At 33.5% G+C, this 12620-nt stretch overlaps 1 protein-coding gene across 3 annotated transcripts; it reads left to right on the plus strand.

The window, feature by feature from the left end:
* The first annotated feature begins 506 nt into the window (after window positions 1-506).
* On the plus strand, window positions 507-7646 carry LOC130943398 (U1 small nuclear ribonucleoprotein 70 kDa). Of its 3 annotated transcripts, none has more exons than XM_057871280.1 (11): window positions 507-769; window positions 986-1124; window positions 1309-1423; window positions 1509-1588; window positions 2590-2665; window positions 2757-2821; window positions 2909-2971; window positions 4668-4749; window positions 4827-4989; window positions 6178-6246; window positions 6457-7646. In XM_057871280.1, the coding sequence occupies exons 2-11, from the start codon at window positions 1023-1025 to the stop codon at window positions 7139-7141; spliced, it is 1500 nt and encodes a 499-aa protein (XP_057727263.1). In that variant the 5' UTR covers window positions 507-769; window positions 986-1022; the 3' UTR covers window positions 7142-7646. The 3 variants fall into 3 exon arrangements, with proteins under 3 accessions (XP_057727263.1, XP_057727254.1, XP_057727269.1); XM_057871271.1 differs by having other exon boundaries at window positions 513-769; window positions 1015-1124; XM_057871286.1 differs by having other exon boundaries at window positions 532-641; window positions 1015-1124.
* Window positions 7647-12620: the final 4974 nt, after the last annotated feature.

Raw genomic sequence — 12620 nt, forward strand, 5'->3', positions numbered from 1 at the left:
CTTGACAAGGTTTTTAATGAGGCAGTCTCCATCACAAAGGATATTGTACTCTTTTTCCTTCACTAAGGTTTTTTTCCACTGGGTTTTTCTTTAGTAAAGTTTTAATGAGACAATAATCCTAAGTAGTCATCTAAGGGGGAGTGTTGTGATAAAAATAGATGACCACGTATGTCTTGAGTGACTATCTCCTTCAATACTGAATGAATCACTTTACAAGACAAAAACCAATAAATGAAAATTGAAAATGAACTCAATTTACATATATAAATTATAAATAGTAGGCATCGTGAGATGCATTATACACACAAAAAATCAATAACAACTACAATCTTCTCTCTTATACAATTTTTTCTCTCTTCATATTTAATTTAGTAAATATATTAATTATATCTGTATTGAGATAGTAATTGTGGTGTATATTTTATCTAAGATACTTCCTTATTTTATTTATTTATCTATTTTACAACATTAGACACTAGTTTGTGGACAATTTACGTATTTAGGGATAGGTATCACTCGAAAACTTTAATAATCCTTTCCTTCTCATCCTTCGTTTCGTCAAGCTTTCCGTTCGTCCCGATGGTCACCGCCGCTTTCTCTCTCCGTTTGTGAAAGGCGAGTTCGAGGCTGACTTTGACTGGGTTCGCCACACCTCTTTTTATTCTCTCTTTCTTGGTCTCTATCCGCTCTATCTTGTTTGTTATCTCTCAGTCCGTTCGATCTCCTTGCCTCGTGGTTCGCCCTCCTTGCCGCGTCGTTTACACGTCAGGTAGCAATATGTTGTTGATTGTTGATTGCTGATTATTGATTATGATTCTGAATTTCTGATGTTGTTTGTTACCAATTCTGGTTCTGAATTTGCCTCTAAATTCGTTGGATAGAATTCGCGTGCTGCTTAATTTGTCTCTAGATTTGTTATAGACTGAGAGTTAGATATACATCAGCAGTAGTATTTTTTTTTTATTTTTAAATGTTACTGTAACAGGTGAATTGTAAAACTCCGCTTCTTTTCAGCTTCAGCCATGGGAGACTACAGCAATGATCCTCTCATGCGCAACCAAAACGCCGCCGTTCAGGCCCGCACCAAAGCTCAGAACCGCGCCAATGTCCTTCAGCTCAAGCTGGTAAACTCTTCCATCAATATTTACCTTGCCCTATTTTTCTATGTTGAAGACCTTTTTAGAGATAATGAAATTCGTTTTCCCAATGCCCTAGCTTTCTACACGTGACTGAGTCTGGATATGATTTCTTGGTTACGGAATTTTTTTTTGTACCATTTTTAGTTTTAATTATTTCTTTATTGCGCAGATTGGACAGAGCCACCCAACTGGTCTCACAGCGAATCTATTGAAGCTTTTTGAGCCTAGGCCTCCTTTAGAGTATAAGCCTCCTCCGGAGAAAAGAAAATGTCCACCATTAACTGGTGCTTAATCTGTCTTTGGTGGCATTTTTTTATATTTGTGCGTTAGTTGTTTATTCTACTTTATTTTACTTTTTTTCCCCTCAAGGAATGGCGCAATTTGTGAGTAAGTTCGCAGAGCCTGCCGATCCGGAATATGCTCCACCTAAACCAGTAGTCGAGACTCCTGTAATGTTCTGTTCTATTTAACTAATGAATTCTGATCAATATTATTGTGTTGTACATAATTTCATGTTCTTGGGTGGATGTTGCACCTGGTATGTTGATGGACGGTTTTATGCAATGAGTTTTTGTTGAATTTTCTTTTATTACTGGTGTATCTGAAGGTGTATTCTGTTTTATGTTAGTTTGCCTTACCAAGAAGTGTTGTTTAATGTTTGAGACAATATCTTGCTATTATTTGGTAACTAATCTCTATCTTGAGTCTTCTTTTATCAATTAATCCACCGTCAGGTCATGGTTGCCAAGTTCTGTAATATTTTGGGTTTGCTTTGCATTTTGCAAGACTTTGAAATATGTTTGTTAGATATATGGTCAGTCATATGTCTTTACCTAACAACTGAAGCTTTTGGACAAGAGTTTCATGAATCATAACATGGTATTAGAGCTTTTATGTTCAAAGGTCTAGAGTTGGATCATTGATACCCCTAACGGTAGAATTTTAGCATAAGACTAAAATAAACCTATGCTAATTCACGCTTTAAGCCCAAAAGTGGCTTTAGCGTGAGTGGGCATGTTAGATATATATCTATTTAGGTGTCTTTACCTAACATCTTAAGCTTTTTCATGAGTTGTGACAATGATATTTAAATTTGACCTTCCTCGGCTTTGTCCTCTTTCAGTTGTAGCACTTGGTTTCTTGCATGATGATCTGAAACAGCATTTGCTTGCATCATAAATGTTGTTAGGAACATAAATTAGCAAAGCTTGAATACTGCTAGAGCTTAATCGTAAAAACCAATGTATATATGAACAACTGACTGATCCTTATTATAATGTTTAGTGATTTGGCATGTTATAAAGGATACCTATTGAATATCCGTTGTTTTTGTTTGTAGACCTTGAATGCCCAATTTGGAGATTCAAGTCATAGAATACTTTAAATGTCATTATGTATATTTTCCAGAGCATAATGTGTGATTGGTACTTGATTCATTTTGATGACTCAGGCACAAAGAAGAGCAAGGATACACAAGCTAAGATTAGAGAAGGGAGCAGCAAAGGCTGCTGAGGAGCTAGAGAAATGTGATGATTCATATACTAATACTATCTTGACTATGTTAATATTGCTGATTTGTATTCTTTGAACACCGTTCTTATATCTGCTTCTCTGCAGATGATCCACACAGCGATCCAAATGTATCAGGAGATCCATACAAAACTTTGTTTGTGGCCAGACTTGTAAGTTATATTTTCCAATGTAGTGTCCTTATGGAAATTTTACGTAGCCATAGCTTGCCATATCTCACTAGCTCTCTCTTCTAACAGAGTTACGAGACCACTGAGAGCAGAATCAAAAGGGAGTTTGAGTCATATGGTGCAATCAAACGGGTAGGTATTTTTCAGTATCCCCAAAGGGATTCGGTAAGAGTGGCATAGATTTTGGGTTCTCTATTTTCCTTTTTTCGTTGTTTTATGTCTTCTATTTGACAATTTTATATGTTATGAACCTTGAAAAATGTAATTTCAGATTCACAATTTCTATATGTGACTATATATTATTAAATACAAAAATTCCTAATTAACTTTGAGTAAGTTATCTTTTCATAACTGTTTTCTCTTTCTTCTGAATAGCTAATTCTTACGATTAAAGTTGTCTTGTGAGTTGTGACTATTTATCTCGTAATGAATTTAATCAGCTATACATAATTTTTAGCCCATTCTGTCCATGTCCAAATTTCAAGCCTTCAGTTGTGTAAATATGAATCTACCTGACTTAATTTGTAATCGCTGAGGTAGGTTGTATGGTACCAACATTTGGTGGCACTACCAAATTTTTGTTGATTCCCTGTATTTTTTATTTTGGTTGGTTTCTTTAGTTCTTTTAATATATGTGGGTAGGATATCTTCTTAGTTCCTGAGGCTTGGGGGTATATAGAAATTACTTTAGCAGCAACTTAGTATCTTGCCACACATCCTTGGTAAGGTTGATTATTGGTTTCTGCAAATGGTAAACTATTTTAAAACTCCAACCAACTTCATTTCAAGCTATTCCCCCTGCTTTCCTGCATGGTATTTTAGTTGAGCAGAGCAATGTTGCAAAATTGAGCCTTTTGCCTTGTTTTCAAGCATGAAAAGGAGACTGACAACTTCTGTTCTTTCCCTGCACTGGGTAAAAATATGTCGGGAGTATTGTAATCTCTTCCTTTTTGTTTAAGCTCTTGGCCTATTTTTGATGCTGCTAAAACTTTATTTTTGGCTTTAAAGGCAATGAAAACCAAAACAGCTGTTGAGAAGATGTCATGGTATTTTCTATATTACCCATAGTTGTTTTATTTTATTAATTTTAAAATAAATATCCCTGGTAAGGGGACACTAGTCAACTACTTGTTAATTGGCCCCCCAAACATCAGTTTATCTGCAACTATTCCTGGTGGTGATGCATCTCGCGATGGGAGCTGTGTGATTCAAAGGTGAGCACGGCTAATTAGGCAATGTGCCAGTCTGCCGTGCCATTTAGGATTAAAATATTAATCTTTCATTTAGTTGTAATTTAATTAATTTAATTAATTTGTAGGTGAGGGAGCATCTGTTTACTATTTTCCATAGATCTGAATACCATAATGTTCTCTTAGGGTGTGTTTGTTTGAGAGGAAAATGGGAGGAAGGAAATAGGAAGGAAAGAAATTGGAAGGAAAATAATTATTTTCTTTTGTTTGGTTGAATGGAAAACTCAAGGAAAAAATGAATAGTGTAAAAAAATGGGTGGGACCCATTAAAATTTTTTCCCCTCCAATAATGGATGGAAAATGGAAGGAAAATATAGTTTCTATTAATATTCCAATATTACCCTTTAATTTTTAATATATTTTAAAATATCTAAGGATAAAATTGTCTTTTCATAACATTATATACTATTTCCTTCCTTCCCATTTTCCTTTCATCCAAACATATCAAAGGAAAATAAAATTCCATCCAATTTCTTTCCTTTCTCTTCTTTCCTTTCTATTTCCTTCCTTTCTATTTCTTTCCTTCCAACCAAACAAAGCCTTAAAGTTTTTCCTCTTTCCAATTTCTTGCGATTTAGGTTCGATTGGTTACTGACACGGTGACAAATAAGCCCAAGGGTTATGCATTCATTGAATACCTTCACACAAGAGACATGAAAGGTTGATACTGGTTTTATGCTACGATCTGTCATGATTTTTTTGTATTACATGTTATTCACTCTTTGTTAACTATACAGCTGCTTATAAACAAGCTGATGGTAGAAAAATTGAGGGCAGAAGGGTGCTTGTGGATGTTGAACGTGGGAGGACTGTTCCCAATTGGCGACCTCGCCGTCTAGGTGGTGGGCTTGGCACTACTAGAATGGGGGGTGAAGAAGTTAATCAACATCACTCTGGGAGGTAAATGGTCTAATTGCTACCCTCTAATAAAACTTCATTCTCTCCTTATTTTTACACTTGTTTGGTCTTATCTGAATGTCTGATATAGAATAATAGCAATTGAAACTGTTAAAGTTGATGAATATTTTCACATTATTTGATTGTGCTTATGGTGCTTCATGTTTTCTTAGGTATAAATTTAGGTGGCATTGTATTTGACAGAAAGTGTCTGCAGTTGCCACTATGAAAATGATCCTCTGGCCAACTTTGGAATTATGTGATTTTCTTGCATGGAATTTTTTTGTCATTCTTATATGCAGGGACGGACATAAGGGGGGGCGAGTGGCGGCCTCGGCCCCCCCAACTTTTTTTAATAGTAATAAGTTATTATGTATAATTTAATTTTTTTTAAAAAATTATTTATTATTTTGTCTAGTATAAATAAAAGTTCAGTAGTCTAATTTAAATATTAATAATTTTTAATATCTACAAAGTAAGTAACAATATTAAAGAAATCTGAAAAAGATATTATTACTAATATTTTTTAATTAAATAAAAATTTTCAAATCTCATAAAGTGAATTCTTTTTCTTGGCCGTCTTTTTTTATTCATTTGGTGTTCATTTTCTCTGTTTCAACTGCTACAATTAAGAGATCTTTTTCAACTATGAATATTGTGAAAAATAACTTAGAAACAAAATAAAAGATGAATTTCTTGCTAATTGTCTTTTAGTTATATTGAAAAGAAAATTACTAAAAAATTTGATACAAATTCTATTATTGGTGAATTTTATGATACAAAGATTCGACCACTTCGTTAATAAAAAATATACACATATTTTTTTACTTTAAAATATATTCTCTGTCGGTATATTTTTATAATACATCTTATATTATATAATTTTTTTACATAATTTTTAATATTATATGTGTTTTTGGCCCCCCCATAATATTATTTCTGGATCCGTCCCTGCTTATATGGTTGTATATATGAATAGAGCTCAAGTAAAATGTCTATCTGTCACTATCCATGAGCCATTCCTTCTCAAGAAGTATAAGTCAACTCTTCTCCTGAAATAAAAGATTTAAGTGACTCAAGAAATTATCTTCAATTAATAGTTTTTCTTGACTTTTGTATTCCCTACTTGACTAGTAACACTATTTTATATCCCAGTTGAAGGGAAATCCTAACGTAACCTTATTTGTTCAGGGATCAGCTGCAGTCAGGACCTTCTCGTTCTGAGGAACCTAGAGTGCGTGAGGATCGGCACGGTGATCGGTAACAGTTACAGTAGTGTTTTGCTATGTTTCTGCTTCACTCCTATCTTGTTTTTGGCATTCAATAAATCACTGCTGATCCAACATTATCTTTTTGTTAAAAAAGGGAAGGATGCTGTTGTTTCTAGGCATAGATTTAAAAAATTCTTTCGTCCAATGATTTTATAATCCATTTAAATTAACTGCTAGTCTGCTACTTGCTGATATTTAGGGACAGAGAAAAGTCACGGGAAAGAGGTAAGGACAGAGATAGGGATCGGGAACGGTCACGTGAACACTCTAGTGATAGGGGAAGGGATCGTGATTATAGGGATGATAGGCATCACAGAGACCGGGATAGGCATAGGGACAGGGATAGGGACAGGGACAGAGAGAGAGACCGTGGACGTGATCGAGATAGAGGACGTGACCGTGATCGAGATAGAGGACGTGACCGTGATCGCGACCGGGATCGTGAACATGATCGTCATCGTGACAGGGATAGGGATTATGAAGTTGGGGAAACCGATAGGGGACGCTCACATGACAGGGAAACTGATTATGATCATCATGAATTCAAACATGATAAAGACCGTCATGGTGAGAGAGATCGTGACTATGAACCTGAGGATGATCGTGGGTGGTACAATCAATCTGCACATGGACCTAGGCATGCAGATCCTGACCATAATCCTGATTCCTATGACCACTATGACCGTCATCGAGGACGAGGGCAATATGATTATGGTGATGATCAAGGTAACGATTACAATCAGTATCCTGATCATGATAGGATGGAAGATGACTGTCCCACTGAGAGGGCAACATCTGAACCCCGTGAAAGGGAGAGAAATCGAGATATGGACCGTGAATACCGACGCTCAGAGAGGTCCCATTCTCGGGAGTACGATTACTAGGAATTTGAGCGTAATACACCTCAACTTGACTGGTAATATTCATTGCTTTCAATTCAGTGTTCCTCTTAGCTAGTTATGGTTACTTGGTGTAGATCTGGTTCCACTGGTTAGCTTTGCAACTACTGATGGATTCAGGCATGGAATGATTAAAACACAACAGAACTGTTGCTGCTTTTTATCCATATGTGTTTTTGTTAATTTTCTTGTCTTAGATTGAAAGCTTTACAGCTGCTGCTTTGATTTTCAAGTGTCTTGTGGAAGTGGACGTTAAAATATTAGCACTTGTTGGTTTTGTTTTGGTCAGACTTTTTCAGTTTTTGTGGTGGGAACGGTTGTTTGAATTGTTTATTGACACTCATCTGTAGACATGTTTGTTGCTATATTTCAGTTAACTGCATCAGTTTGCTAATGTAATGAAGGAGCATAAGGTGTTGCTTATGCTTAAATTACATTGTCAATGACGAGATATGATAATGACTAGGCCCTACCGATAGTTTTGTTTCAACTATTGTCTCTTGAAGTTTTTCACTGCTGTAACTTAAAAGCAATATTAGAGCTACCAATTTATCTATGGGTGGTGCTATTGGCACTTTGGCAGTCTATTTTGTCTTACTTGACTTTAATGCCTAAACTACCCTTATACGAAGTGGCCATTATTACTTAATTTTGTTTAGTAGTATTTTTTTTCTCAACGATCTTTTTAACACACAAAAGAAAAAGGAAAAAAAGATAATAAAGTTAACAAAAATAATAGCATTCATTGTATAACTTTATTCAAACTCTCCACTAATTGTTGTTTCGGAACACTTATTACTTTTATTTTTCTTCAGTTTTTATTAAGTCAAAAAATTTCCTAATTTAACTTTTTTCTTTTCTGATAAATGACGAGGTAGAAGTGCGGAAGAAAAAAAATAACGAAAATATAAATTAAAAGTTTAAAACCGTAAAAAAGAATTAAAATTGTTTAGATTATATTTAAATAATCCTATAGATGGACATTTAAATCAGTCTTTAATCGAGATTGAAATAAAAAATAATTATATTAAAGTTTTATATATTCATTCGTAATATTATATGACTAAGTCACTTGAGTAATTAAGTTAGGGCCTTTGGAAGCTTCAAAAGTAATTTTTTTTAGTTTTTGATTTATGAAAAATATTAGTATTAATGTTTGATGTAATTTTTAAAATTAAATTGTAGTTTTTTAAAAAGTTATTTAGGAGCTTATAGAGAAGTTAAAAAAATAATTTTTTATAATATTACTACTTTTTATCATATTTTTATAAAATAAATATTTTTAAAAATAAAAATTCAAACATAAAATAATTTATTTATAAACTATTTTTAATATAGTTATTTATTATTTAAGTTATTTTTTCAAAAGGACCTTAATTAAGATATTTACCCAAACTGAACATAGTTTAATAACTTAAGGATTAACAACAAAAAAATTTAGTTGAAGAAAAAATAAAAAGAGGAGAAGTATAAGAAAAAGAAATTTAGGTTGGATTTTATTACAAAAATTTGTTCATATAACTAATTTACATTCTTCTTCTTCAGTTTGGACTTTGGATATTTCTTTTTTCGAAAAGCATACATATACTCCTAACTTTTATTTAAAAAAAATCAATGAATATAAAATTTTACCTTTAATGAATAAAATCTTATTTTGGGTAAAAAAATAATTAAAATTTAATTCTTCTAAAGATATTTTTTATATTAATTGTTAATCAAAGACAACAAGAAGTCTTTCAATTTTTTATATTAGTTATTGATAATTGAGTGCCATTAGATAACAATTAAGAGTTTATTTGGGTGTCATTAAGTTATTGAAAAAAGATTTTTTTTTAGCGTGTTTAACAAATTTTTAATAGTAAAAATAAAAGTATTAGAAAAATAAAAAAATATTTTTTTAGAAGTCATCATTTACATCTTTTTTTAAAAAGATTTTATTTGAAATTTTTTTAACATAATAAATAAAAAATAATTTTATATAGTTATACCCAAACATAATTAATAAATAAAAAAATATTTTTATATGAGATATTCAAATATAAAAAAATATTTTTACTTTTCTAAAAGACTTTTTGAAAAAAGATAACTCGAAAAATTATCTTTTTTAAAAAACTCATCCAAATAAGCTCTTAATCAAATATCTCAAATTATTTTAACAATTTTTAATTAACAACTTTATATAAAGACTACATCAAAATTTTTAGAAGAGAAAGTATAAGGAATAACGTTTTTTCTAAATAACGTAAATAATAGTTAAAAAGAGACAAATTAATTTTAATTTTAAAAATTATTTTTTAAATTAATTAGATTTAATCATAATTTTAATTTTTTTTATTTTTGATTTTTTTTCAAACGATGTCACCTTCCGTCTCTTCGCATCGTCCTCCCGTTTCCTCTAACCGCCTGCTATTCATACCTCCACTGCTAGACATCCACAATGTGCCGCCGACCCGCCTACACAGATCTCCTCCGCCACCGGAAGGAGAGCCGTCGCGAGGTACCCGTCCGTCCACGAGAACTCAGAAAATCATCATCTGCATCTGCATCACCCGCCAGAACTTGCATCACCCGCAGAACTCAGAAAACCATTACCTCCCACCCACTACCACTCCATCACTATCTGCATCACCCCACCCAAAACTCAGAAAATCATCATCATCATCATCATCAAAAATCAGAAAGCAGAACTCAGAGCTCAGAAAAACAAGAAAATCATCCTCATCTTCATCGAAACTAAGAAACATTAACAAAACTCAGAACTGAAATTCTTCCTCTTTCATTAACAAAACTCAGATGTAATTACAATAATAAAAAATCTCCAAATTAATCTTCAATTACAAGAACCAAAAATCCATAAATATAATTACCAAAAATTCCTTTAGAGGACGTTGCTGGAGGACGCGAGGAACACGAGGGCGCAGGCCAGACGCGTCACGGCGAGGTGAGGATGGGTTGCAGTGAGACGAAGGCGATGGCGAGACGAGGACCGAATGACGAGGTGCAGGAGCGGCGGCGGTAAGGGGCAGCGGAGGTGGCCCTTCCCCTTCCCTTCCCCCTCTTCTTCCTGAACCCAAACCCACCCCCCAAAGCGTGATACCCTTCCCCATTAACCCGTTTTCTTTTTTTTTTTCTTTGTATTATTTTTATTTTTTTAAGTTAGGGGTATTTTCGGAATAAAAATAAAAAATTTGATAAAAAAGAAGATTTTAAAACTAAGTTAAACCTTCGAGACTATTTTATAGGCAAAAAAGGTTGGAAACGAAAAAAATTTTCAGCCCCTACTTTAGGGACCAAAATTGTACTTAACCCTTCATTTTACTATGTATGCGGATGATTCTTTTCATTCTAAAGTGGATGTTTATTTGAGTATACCATTGATATTTTTCTTGATTTGTTTGATTCTGCATACACATGCTCCGCAGGTTTCTTTTGTTATGTGATTTGGATTAGATTTAGTTTAATTTTGCTTGAATTCAAGTTGGGTTTGCGTTACGCCATTTAGACATGGAGCACGGATGATATTTTGGTCAACTTGTTAGTTGTTTCTTATCAACTAAGGTGGATGTTCATTTTATTATGTATGCGGATGGTTCTTTTCACTAAAATGTGGGTGTTTATTTGGAGCATACCATTTTGGTGAACAAAGCAAAGCGACATGCAACGGAAGTGGCGAAGACACGACGTAGCGGCGTGGAAGTAAGGGTAGAGGTGCAGCGTTGGAGTAGCGGTAGGGCTTCGAAATGGGCAGAGTAACGGTGCACGAAGGAGGGGGAGAAGACGCGACTACACGGAGGTGACACATCGGCAATGGTGCGGCGACCGAGCAATAGGAGAACTGGGATTCTCCTCGGCGGGCTAGCGACAACGGATGAGAGCAGCATTGGGAAGCTTCGTTTCTGGCTATAGGGAAGGCGGCGGTGAAAACATAGGATTGATATTAGGGGCAGGTTAAAATAGGGTTTAGGTTAGGAAAGAAGGTAAAATGGAAAAGTGAAATTGGAAACACGATAGGGTAATTACATTGGATGTTATTTTCATGTTTAGTGGGTGTATGATGTATCTCATTATTCACGTTGTTTACAATTCCTGTTGTCTACCTAGCGGAATATTGTTTTCACAAATAGCTTTTCATGTATTAATTGGACAACAAAGCGATTAAACTTCTATGTAGGGGTGTTCAAGACCCGGGTCAGTCCAAAATCCGACCCAGATCTAAGGCATATTTTGCTGTTCATACTTAATGTTATTTTCGGATCGGGTTCGGAATTATATTTTGGGTCGCCTGGTCCGAAGTTAATTTTTACAATAAAAATATATTTTAGAGTAAAGATACTAATAGTAATGTCATATTATACTTTTATATTTTAATTTATACTTTTTATATTATACGGTATTATTTTTTTAAAAATAATTTATTTTAAAATTTAATTTTAAAAATAAATTTTATTACTTTATTATATAAAATTTATAAATTTATATACTAATTTAATATCGGGTAGATTTCGATTTAACTTGATTTATTTCGGATCACTTTCATATCGAGTCAAAATAGATCTAGTAACTTTTAGGACCGGATCCAAATCTACTCGATTTGGCCCAGTCCAACTTAGGAACACAGTTCTATGGTTGCAAGAAAATTGGGATGCCAAATTGCTTTTGTACCTATGATGCACGAACACTGTTACGGACACGGGACACGCGAAAACATGAATTCTAAAATTTTATAAGTCACGGAGACATGATATATATATAAAATATAAAGTATTTTTTAGATAAATTATAATGATATTTTGATATTAAAATATAAAATAATTTTTTAATTATTTTAAATATCTTTTTCAATTATTAAAAATATTTAAAATATTTTTTATTTTAATAAATAATAATAAATATTATTTCTAAACTCATTTCAAGAAGACATGTTAAGAATAAGGTTGGACACGCTAATAAGTGATGGTATTTAGGCATGTCTAAGTGTGTCCGAGAAAAAAATTTTTATTTGAAATGTGTCCGACACACAGATACGATAACTCAGCAAAGTGTCCGTACTTCATAGATAAGAACGCTATTCTCTCTAATGTCCTGGAAACCGAGTCAGACCAACCGGTTCGATCGGACTAATTGAAAATTGGATTTAGATCCTCTAAAGTTTGAATTTTACTTTAGAGAATAAAATGTAATCTTCTACCCTTGAATAGTTTCTCTTTCATATTTATTCTTGGTCTCACCTATAAAATTAATAGTGAGAGATCACACTTTACTCTTTAAAGTGAAATTTAAACTTTAGAGGATCCAAAATCCAAATCCTTGAAAATTGGTCACTTAACCAATATGATTAAGGTATAAAAGTGCCTCGTAAAAACCGGTCAGAGAACTGACCGAACCGGTGAACCTCCGGGATCGGCCGGGTTTTTTCATGGTCTCCGGTTCGGTGCATCAATGAAAAACGACGGAAGAAGAACGA

This window comes from Arachis stenosperma, chromosome 1, assembly GCF_014773155.1.
Source record: "Arachis stenosperma cultivar V10309 chromosome 1, arast.V10309.gnm1.PFL2, whole genome shotgun sequence".
NCBI classification, from domain to species: Eukaryota; Viridiplantae; Streptophyta; class Magnoliopsida; order Fabales; family Fabaceae; genus Arachis; species Arachis stenosperma.